This window comes from Chrysoperla carnea, chromosome 3 (genome assembly GCF_905475395.1).
Source record: "Chrysoperla carnea chromosome 3, inChrCarn1.1, whole genome shotgun sequence".
NCBI lineage: Eukaryota > Metazoa > Arthropoda > Insecta > Neuroptera > Chrysopidae > Chrysoperla > Chrysoperla carnea.
In genome coordinates this window covers 6,931,317-6,942,642 of record NC_058339.1, presented here as the reverse complement: position 1 = coordinate 6,942,642, position 11,326 = coordinate 6,931,317, and the positions used below count along the sequence as shown (strand labels likewise).

The 11,326-nt window shown below is 30.1% G+C and overlaps 2 protein-coding genes across 3 annotated transcripts; one reads left to right on the top strand and one right to left on the bottom strand.

Annotated features, from left to right (window-relative positions):
* Positions 1-905: 905 nt before the first annotated feature.
* LOC123294577 (EP300-interacting inhibitor of differentiation 3-like) lies at positions 906-3,153 on the bottom strand. Of its 2 annotated transcripts, none has more exons than XM_044875654.1 (5): positions 3,023-3,153; positions 2,652-2,881; positions 2,142-2,550; positions 1,263-1,378; positions 906-1,005 (listed from the first exon to the last, which is right to left on the bottom strand). In XM_044875654.1, exons 1-5 carry the CDS (start codon positions 3,084-3,086, stop codon positions 922-924), a joined length of 903 nt encoding a protein of 300 aa, XP_044731589.1. In that variant the 5' UTR covers positions 3,087-3,153; the 3' UTR covers positions 906-921. The 2 variants fall into 2 exon arrangements, with proteins under 2 accessions (XP_044731589.1, XP_044731590.1); XM_044875655.1 differs by having other exon boundaries at positions 2,298-2,550.
* Positions 3,154-4,750: 1,597 nt separating this feature from the next.
* On the top strand, positions 4,751-8,987 carry LOC123294572 (protein mothers against dpp). Its single transcript, XM_044875648.1, has 3 exons — positions 4,751-4,868; positions 6,951-7,698; positions 8,265-8,987. Exons 2-3 carry the CDS (start codon positions 6,954-6,956, stop codon positions 8,894-8,896), a joined length of 1,377 nt encoding a protein of 458 aa, XP_044731583.1. The 5' UTR covers positions 4,751-4,868; positions 6,951-6,953; the 3' UTR covers positions 8,897-8,987.
* Positions 8,988-11,326: the final 2,339 nt, after the last annotated feature.

Here is an 11,326-nt window from a genome sequence, read left to right as displayed (position 1 = left end):
TATATTCAAATATATTTTTAATTTAAAACTTTGATTTTATTATTTAATGCCCGCAATTTCCCATGCAAATTTAAAGTTTTAAGGTGGTCTTATGAAGCAAGTATTTTATCAGGGCCGTAACGAGGGTACCTAGCGCCGGTGGCAAGTATTTAGGTAGTGCCTTATATATATATATCGGAATCGGTTCTAACAATTTTGATGAAAATTCGTATACTGATATAAGGATAAAGGTAAAATTGGGAGAGTCACCATCATAATCGTGTTATTGTATCAACAAGTACCATATTGGCAATTTTGATAAGTATGTAATCCTCTTACTAAATTTGGGTCATACTTTTCAAATTTATGATCAAAATTAACCTAGGTCTAATAGGTTTCAAGAATGTGGAGTCCTGGTCCCGGAATTAAGAACATAAGTGGTAGCTAGCGAAAAATTGACATCACAGCTGAAATAATGACCCAGAATTAGTGTGTTTCAAAAAAAATTCCAATAAGAGGACGTCATCAGAATCCAAAAAATTTAATTTTGCTCTATCACATCCAAATTTTATCCAATTTTAATAAACCAAGTATGTAATCCTACTAAATTTGGGTCATACTTTTCAAATTTGTTATCAAAATTAACCTAGCTCCAATTGATTTCAAGAATGTTGAGTCCTGATCCCGGAATTAAGCACATAAATGATAGCTAACTCTTTTTTGTAAACTTTATAATAAAAAAGTTTCCCATATGGAGCCAACTTAAGTAGACACGCTGTATATAATCGCTGTATCTTATTGAAACAAATAAGTTTTTTTGTATAATTTTATAATTATGTATTAAATATTATATAAAAATAAATATAAAAATAGTTTACTTAATTGCTAAAAACAAGCCCAAAATGGGTAGTCATAATTTTGTACAATTAACATAAATAATAATTAATAATAAGTTTCTTTTCGTTGTTTAGATTCTTTTAACGTAGAATATATTCCTTTTTCAATATTCAAATATTTCTTTAAACTCTGTAAAATAAAAAAAAGCACGCTTATGAATTTCTTTTAATTTTTTTGTATGGAAATTGCGGTTAAAATCCTGACTTGACAAAATCGTTAAAACAAATTTAAATCCTGATTGCTTAGAACAATCCTGTCAGAATTAGTGGAACGTAAAAACCCAATATTTATTTCAATTACAGAAAGAAAAAAAGGATGTACTTTTAATTTTGTATTAACGATCCTGAATTCAGGACTTTAACCACTCAATCTTGAATAAAATTTACCATCCAATCATGCCAATCGAGAGACAGAACCTGTTGAGTATTTTCTAAATCACTATTTTCTTGATTACGCTCACTGGACTTTGAAACGGGTCTTGCATATGGTAAATTATCTTCTTCTAAAAAATACAAATTATTATTTTTAAATTTTATTTTGTTTTTCAAAACATTAAGGGCGAAAAGGAAGGCTGGTAAGCTGACAAAATCAAAAGAACTTGCTTAACCAATTCACATACAAATTTTGAACACCTTAACTCAATTTAGACAAAATGTAAAGAGAAAAGCTTTGCAGATCCAGATTAAAACATGAAATTTTGACATAAAAAAGGGGCAACCCTTTCTTTCAAATGCGATATTTAAGATTTTATACTAGGGAGATTGATGTTATTAAAGCGGGGATCAATTTCCACAATTTGGGAAAATTCCCAGAAAAAAAATAGCTTTTTTCAACATTTTTGAAGCTTTAATAATATGCACAGCCCACCAAATTAGTGTAGAGGGTGGAGCAACGGCATGTAGGGTGGGTTAATGTCAAAGAAGAGTGGGTGTGTCATCTTCTCAAACTTATTAATTAATGAATAAAAATCCCTCTTTAAAAATGATCTGATATCATTTTTTTTGTAAAATGGTCAGAAGAAAAGTTAATAACGACCAATAGAAAATTTTTTCTCAAATTTTCATAGATTTTCGCTTATACCTTTAAAAGATACTCGACCAAAGCTGTGGACAATTTTATTTGCAACAAAAAAAGTTTTAATAATTTTTTAGTTTCACAGTTTGTCAGTTAAACCACTTAAAACCTTTTTAAGGTTCAATAGCCATGTGAGAAAGTTTTTCTCTACCCTCCATAAATGAATAGAAGAAAATTGTATTTGAAGTTACCTAAATAAATTTGTATAGCACCATCTCGTATTAAAAATGCAAAATGGAAGATATTTTCAATTGTTTTAGTGAAATCATCATCGATAATAAAATGAAAATACGATACACTTGAAATCTGTTTTGTTTTACAATGTTCACGTAATATTGACAGCATACTTTTAACAGTTTCATCAACGCCTTCTTCTTCTTTGTTCACCACATGTATATTGTCCGGTTTTTGTTTTGCACATGCTTCAAATTTTCCACGAGCCGTACGTGTACGTTGTGTTTGTGTTGGAGTGATTTCTTTCTCTTTAAATGTACCAAATAAGTAGCAAAATGATGGTCCTAATTTGAAACTATCGATCGCATCATCTTCTAATTTCTCCCAATTCAAATATTCTTCATCGTCATCTTTTAAATACACTGCCTGTATAAACAAACAAAAATACTTAGAGTCTACCACAAAGTGCGGTACTTAGGGTTGATTCCCGGTACACACATTGTGGAGTTATTAGAAATAAAACTTACTAAATGTCTAGCGAAATCATCAAGATTATATGCATCCATATGAATATCGAAGGCATCGACTGCATTCAAACAAAAATTCGTTGAGGAAGAAATGATTTTAGCATCCAATAATACTTCATCTGTATTACATGCCCGATCTTTAATATCAGTATCGATAGTACATCGATTTGTTTGTTCGATAATCTCTTTGAGAATATCCAAAGTTTCCAAACTAGTATCACCATCTTCCTCTGCAAAAATCAAATGAATATGAGCTTAAAAATTAGCTAATTTAATAACATTTGTTTACAAACACTTAAGTGCTAGAAAGGTTCATCAGTCAACCTATTTTTTACTGATTTAAAAAAAAAAAAAAAAAATTAATTTATTACGTAATTGAGTTGCACGATTTAATTGTTCATATAAAATTTGCTTTGTTTTATTTCTTGTGTTCATTTTGGAAATGTTTAAAATTTTTTCGAAAACTTGAAATTGAAATAACTCAGCTGTTTTTAATTCGAAAAAACTGTTTAGCCAATATAGTAGTAAAAGGTATAAAAAAAACCCTAGTTTGATTTCATATTTCGCGGTAATTTTAAAGTTAAAATTCAACCCTAGTTCAAAAATCTCAAGAGAATATAATCGATACGTTTTGAAAGACAATCAATGGTAATTCTATGCGGCATGGATTTTTAAAAATATTAATATTTTTAAATTAATAATTTTTAAAAATCCTCTACACGAGTTAAAGCGCCATGCAGTGATTGAATACAAGACTAAATTTACAAGTTTAGTAAGTGGTATTACAGTTGCCTATCTATTAAATATCTTAATAGTTTGTCTATGGTCGTAATTTTATCCAGAATAACTCGAAAGTTATCGTATTGTATATTTATGCCATAATTTATGAACATTCATTACGTGATAACTCCTGTTATGAAGTCTTCGTAAGAAAAAAAATGATTTTGAAAGAGTTAATTATTGATTAATCATATATATATGAATTGAACTTAAAACTAATCATTTAAAATTCCACTGAGAAGACAATTATTAAAACAATTACTTTAAAAAAAATGCATTATGCGCAATATATATTATTTTCGAAAATTAATAATTTCATTATTATTGGTCTTGTTCAGTATAAAAACACCACGATCACATTCTCTGTAAATTTAACACCCGTTATATATGTTTTATGGTAAGGAAGAGATAGTTAATGCAAGGGGGAGCTAAATCTACAGAGAGAGCGGTCGTTGTCATAAAAAAACCAATGCGTTTTTAATATTACCAAAACGCTTTATGTTACCAACCTAACAAGTAAAAACCAGAAAAACAATATTTTTGAATATCCTCTGTACTATGCATTCAAATATTTCAAAATCAAGTAATAATAGTAAGAATAATAAAAATACGATTAAGTTTGAATTAGATCTTAAATAGTGTTAGCGTTAACTTTTACAGCTTATAGAATATATCAGATGTTCGTCATAAACTTCTCATTTCGAGTGTTTCTTTGTAAACTTCCCATTGGTATTTCATTATAAACTTCAGATCCCCTTTTACACCTTAATTAGTATTTTATCTTTCTAAAGATCTGAAGTTAATTATTCTATCTGCTCTAAACTAATATTTGTATTATAGTTTCCATGATTTACCTCCAGATTACACACAACAACCTACGTTGTCAGACTTTGTTTCAAGAAAATCGGGACTTCGTTAACTTAAAAAATTTGGATTTATTCGGTTTTTAGTAAAAAAAATGCGGGACAGTACAAAAATAAACTGTTTTTTTATAAGTTATTACCTAATTTTCAATTTTGTTAAATTTCGACTTTTATGACACAGAGGCATTGTCTGGCAGCGTTGATATTAAATTAACGCAATTGTCAAAAAGATATTGATTTTTCAACTGGTTTTTCGTAAAAATATTTATATAGCCTATTAATTGTAATAATTTTTTAAAAAAATACTTCAATTTTTGTGTGTAATTGAATTAAACTTGACTATAATTTGATTAATAATTAAACTATTAAAATAATATATTAAACAAATAAATATTGTATAAATAAATTTAAGTTGGCAATATGTGTAATTTATAAGACTTTTTTTCATTACTTCCTGTTCATAAACCACTAAGCGTTTCTCTGAATTTTAGCGTCAGTTTATTAATCAAAAAAAAGTTCAGTGTTTGTTTTGTAAAGTATTATCGAATATAGATTGTATACATTCCTACAAAACGTGAGTAAAGTTTAAGTTTTGATCTTATGTAAATGTTTTTTTACAAAATGAATATATAACTTTCTACTGTATGTAATCTATTCGTATCCACTGAGATGAGATGGTTTTATTAGACTTAGACAGTAGCCAATGTTTTGATTGAAAATTGACTTACTCATACTGTACTGTCTTCAAATTAATAATACGTGAATGTTTTGATTATTTCAAATATGTTTGAATAATAAAATGATAAATGTAAATAACAATTCAATATTATTTAGTAATTATCAAGTGGTTTTTTTTTTAATTAATACTTTTTTAGTTTTTATTTACAAAGGTATTGTACTAAGAATGACTCATGGTAATGTACTGTGAATTCAACTATCATGAAAATTCATTCAATTTTCATTTAAAATTCGATTATTTCATTTAAAAGTAATAATTTTAGATGTTTTGCTTCGTTATTTTTGTATGTTGCTTATAAGATAAATATTATTACAAGTTTATGTAATAATAGCAATGTTTGTGAATTTTGTCCGAGTTTTCTTTCACTTCATATTAAGTTTTCCTATAATAACAATTAGTGGGTGGAAATTATCATTTATTTATACTGATATATGAAAAATTTAAACGAATTTTAAGAATAGATTCTGTGAAAATTTAAGGAAATATTTATTTAATTCACGACACTGTGAAAGTTAAATTTTGAAAAATGATAGGGAGATAAAATTTCATTCGAAGCAATTCAATGCGGAAAAAAATTCATATCGAACAGTATTATAATTGGTATAATCTGATTAATTTCACTATTTCCCGAACTACGTACATATACAGGGTGATCCATTTTAATCTATAATGGTTTATAGCTCGTTTTGTAGTTAACCAATGCTTGATGAGGGAGGGGCATCATGTTCTGACATCAGATTGGACCTATTTCTTCGGGTTTTTTTAATAGCCAATTTAGATCTTAAACGGATAAGAGGTAGAATAACACTTTAAGTTAGAAAGTTAATCCTCATAAAAAAGGGTAATAAAATTTTTGAAAAACGCAGGTTTTCGTAGGAAATGCGACTTAAAAATATGTCATTATTCTATTTAAATGAAAGAAATAACGCTAACTACGGAAAAATGCTTAGGCCCAAAGTTGTCAAGGACACCAGAGCCCATTCACCTAGGTCTACGACTTTGGCCTACAATTATCGATATATTTGAAGCGAATTCACTTTCGATTAAATGCAATAATTACTTATTTTTAAATCGCATTTCCTCCAGACCAGCTTAACCCCTCCTCCCCCCACTTCCATTGCGGACGATCTTACATCGCCTATATGTTTTGGAGTATCTGTCGATTAAAATCGGTTCTACTCTTTCTGGAATCAATTCAAACTTGAAGCAGACGATGCATCTTTGGCACTCTATTGAGGCTAACATCTATGCAATTTTCAGCTTTTCTGAAATGAATCACTAAAACTACGTTTTTTTCTCAGGCGTAGTTCATTCATACAAATTAAACAGTTTTTTTGTAAATTACTATTGTTTATTAATATCTGCCTATTTATTCAACGCTCCAGTTTAAGCCTGTTGTTGTCTAGTACAAATTATATCATTTATATGAAATATATCACGGTATACTAAGTTTAGTCCCAAGTTTGTAACGCTTAAAAATATTAATGGTACGAACAAAAATGTATAATATAAATTATAAGTGTTCATAAAATCACCTAGTTAGTCCATTTCCGGTTGTCTGCCTGCCTGTCCGTCTGTTAACACGATAACTCAACAACGAAAGGAGATATCCAGCTGAAATTTTTATAGCGTACTCAGGACGTAAAAAATGAAGTCGAGTTCGTAAATGAGCAACAAACAATTGGGTCTTGGGTCCGTATGATCCATAGCTTTCGATATTTCGAAAACCAAGGTAGATATCGAAAAATTTTATTCTTATTTTTCGTCTACATTCATAAAGTTATAACAAAATTCATCATCAAAATAGATACAAATAATTTCAACCACAACTTACCTTGACGCTCGTACTACCTTAATAATAACTAACCGTACTACCTAATTTTTGTAATAATTACAAATATGTATTTTATTCATTAGAAAATGGATACAGAAGAAGCTGAGTCGTCGAGCAGCGGTCCTATGTCTTCATTGAATTCGTTATTTTCGTTTACATCACCAGCAGTGAAAAAATTATTAGGTTGGAAACAAGGAGACGAAGAAGAGAAATGGGCAGAAAAAGCTGTAGACAGTCTTGTTAAAAAATTGAAAAAAAGAAAAGGAGCCATAGAAGAATTAGAGCGTGCTTTATCGTGTCCAGGTACACCAAGTAAATGTGTGACAATTCCAAGATCATTAGATGGTCGTTTGCAAGTATCACATCGTAAAGGATTGCCACATGTGATTTATTGTCGTGTATGGAGATGGCCAGATTTACAAAGTCACCATGAACTTAAACCATTGGAAATGTGCCAATTTCCATTCTCAGCTAAACAGAAGGAAGTTTGTATAAATCCGTATCATTACAAGAGAGTAGAAAGTCCAGTGCTACCACCAGTATTGGTACCACGTCATTCTGAATTTGCACCAGGACATTCAATGCTACCATTCCAGCAGATTGTTGAACCAAATATGCCACATAATGTTAGTTATTCATCAACTGGATTCAATTCAAATCATCAGCTAAGTCCAAATTCTCCAATCTCATCAGTTTCAAGTCCAAGTTCAGTTAGTTCAAATCCACAAAGTCCATATTCTGGACTTGCTGAAACACCACCGCCTGCATATAGTCCACCAGAGGATGGAAGTCAGACATCAAATAATAATCCAGATTCTGGTATGGATACAGGTATGGAAAATCAAATTCCGTATATGTCAAATTTTCTTAAATTCCCTTCACTTTACTTTAGGTTAGGTTAGGTTAGAGTGGATGTATGCGAACAGAGGCCCTTGGAAGTGATATGAGAACTTCGGAACGCCTGCGATTGTACTCAGACCATATCTGTCTTGTAGTACCACAAGTACGTTCTTCCCTCCATCTAAGATTGGCCTTTTTCAGAATATCCTCTTTCAGGAGTAACTTGCAGTTCGCAAATGGAACTCCCGGGTATTTATTGATGCTTGTGTCCGGCAGCATCGTGCCATTTCTGGCAAACTTGTCGGCTTCACAATTTCCTGGAATGTTCCTGTGTCCCGGTACCCATACCAGGTCTACATTCATTTGTTCCGCCAGCTCATTTAAGGACGTACGGCAGTCCTGTGCTACCTTTGACTTCATTTTACTTTAGTTTGTCTTCATTGTTATCTTGTCAAATTGTACATTTCTAAAACCTCGATTCCACAAAAAGCTCTGATTCTATCATTTATCTTGATTTAACAAAAGCTCAAATTAATTTTAAAATTTCATTAAAACAGGAATGGGTGAAGTAGCACCAGTCAGCTACCAAGAACCACCATATTGGGCAAGTATCGCATATTATGAATTAAATTGTCGTGTTGGTGAAGTATTCCATTGTAATTCGCATTCAGTAATTGTGGATGGTTTCACAAATCCTAGCAACAATTCAGATCGTTTTTGTCTTGGACAATTAAGTAATGTAAATAGAAATTCAACAATTGAGAATACAAGACGACATATTGGTAAAGGTGTTCATCTTTATTACGTTGGTGGTGAAGTTTACGCAGAATGTCTATCAGATTCCGCTATATTTGTACAATCACGTAATTGTAATCATCATCATGGCTTTCATCATTCAACCGTATGTAAAATTCCACCAGGATGTTCGTTAAAAATCTTTAACAATCAAGAATTCGCCCAATTATTATCACAATCAGTGAATCATGGTTTCGAAGCTGTTTACGAACTAACTAAAATGTGTACAATCCGTATGAGTTTCGTGAAAGGTTGGGGCGCTGAGTATCATCGTCAAGATGTAACAAGTACACCATGTTGGATTGAAATACACTTGCATGGACCGTTACAATGGTTAGATAAAGTATTAACACAGATGGGTTCACCACATAATGCAATTAGTTCAGTGTCATGAAGTGATCCACGTCTCGATATGTATTTCTCTAAATGTGGTGGTCGTCTCCATTTTTAATGAAATGCTTTTTTAAAACTAAACCAAAATTACTTTAATGTTCAAATCAAAAACAATTAACACTTTAATTAAAGTTTATAAAGTGTAGTGAATTTAAAATTGAATATTTTGAATGTATATATTTAAAAAAAACAATAACTATTATTGATATTTAGAGTATGTTATGTAACTTTATATAACTTTTAAGTTATGCAACGATTCATCTCTTGTCAAGAATTTATCATCACAGGTATGTATATTTGTTGCAATTATAATACATCATTAGGGAATATTCATGTATTTTTGTTATATTTTTAATTCATTGTTTACACCGTTAAAAAAATATTTAAAATACATTATAATTTTGAGATATTTAAACGCAGTTTTTTGGCGCTCTCTGTTGATGACGTATAAGTACGTGATCTGTCAATTATTGACAGTTCAATGTATAATTTATACTTAAAAAAAATGAATTTACAACACAGAATTTACACTCGTTATTATTAAGTTTTCTAATAAAAAGCCGTAGAATAATATAATTTAATGAAATACCATATAAAATGTAAGTAATTAATATCATACAGTGTGTCAACAAATTTGACAAGCCCGTACTTAGATGTCACGTCCGTATACAAATTTGAATTTCCGTTTTAGAAATTTTTAAATGCCCTCACTGAATTTGTACTTTTATTAATTAATTTTAAGTAATTAAAAAGATATTAATTACTAAAATAATGGTTTAGTTGAAATGTCCAGTCGTTAAAGTTACGGAAGAAAAATATTTGAACCAAATTTAAATTTCATGAATATTCCCTATTGAAAAAAAAACTCACACCAGGGCTCGAACCCGAACCTCTTGCATTCATGCTAAGCACATCATTTTTGTGAGCTGCACTCTTTCGTAGACGGACGCACTCTTCATAGGCGTGAGACGTGTAAATTCCAATGTTGCCGTAGCGAAACTAAATAGAATAGTAATTTTTTTCAAAGAGGTCAACTACTACAGCTACTCTGAGCAGCATATAACCCGTGTACTTTATTTTAAAGTTATTAGGGTTTTAAAAACCGTCGGTTGTTAGATACCCGGTAATAATGACACCGGGTTAAATACGATGAGTCCTTTATATAATTTTTAATTAAATAAATAATCGTTTTCAGGTTCAAACTTTTCACCAGTACAAGTTACAATATATTTGTATTTTGTAAACAACACTATACTTCGTCTTATTACAACTAATTTTGAAGTCACCAGTTAAGATTAAGAAAAAAGAAATAGAATATCCGATTATTTTAAATATGTTAAAAATGTTTTATTGTTGATTTAATATCATTTTAAGAAAAAGAAACGAATGGAAATAAATTACTTAATCAAAATTCAAAGAGAAAACTTTTAATCGCGCTTTCGATAAAAGTTAAGTTGAAACATGCAATATAGTTAATGTGAAATGCTTTTGTTTTTCTAATTATATGTCAATGCGTTATGGATTTTATTGGAGAAAAAAAAACTACGTGTTTCTATGTTAAAATATAAAATTGTATAAAAATTATAGTGCAATTATAGCAGTTTTGTTGGGAGGAAACCTGACTCAACTGAATGATATTACTTAATTCTAACCGCGAAATTTTTCTCTGAATTTGGAGTATATTCGAGAACTGATATTAAATTATTAACGACATTCTGTGAGAATAGATTAGAATTTTTTTAAAGTACAACATCCTGGTGTAGATAAAATGACTTGGAAGGTAGTGTAGGTACCTCTGATGTATGCTTGGATGTACAATTGCAAAGCTGTCTAGTGTTAAATTTATATATTTATGTTATAAAAATTAAAGGCCTCTACTTGTTTCTCGGTATATTAGAGATCTACTATCATAAAAAGTTAAGACAGCGAATATTATTTTACCTGACTGAAAATTAATGTTAGCCAATGAAGGAATACATTTTTTTTTTTTCAAATAGTGAAAGGGTCTAGTTCTATAAACTCAGTTAAAATTTCGTTTAGTTTAAAAACATCATTTAAACATTTTCCAACTGTTAGTTAGCCGTCTAATTAGCCGTGTGAATTAGCCGTCGAGGTAAAGCCTAGTCTGTTTGCTAAACAGTGCCATTCAACTATTGGCCTGAATTTTATTCAGCCGTAGCGTCTAATACAACATTTAATGAACTGGCTGGTTGAATTTATGTAAATTAGTGATTGATAAAAGTTTTTGGAACTTTCTCTTTAAAATGGCCCATTAATTTCCACAGTCAGTCGATAGTCGTTAAATCGAAGAAACTGTCCTTTTTATTATAGTATCTTTACGATGTATGTTCGATATTGATTTTATAAATTAAGGTATTCATTTAAAGCCAGTGCCACACAATGTGTTAGATCCAACATTCGAAGTGCAATA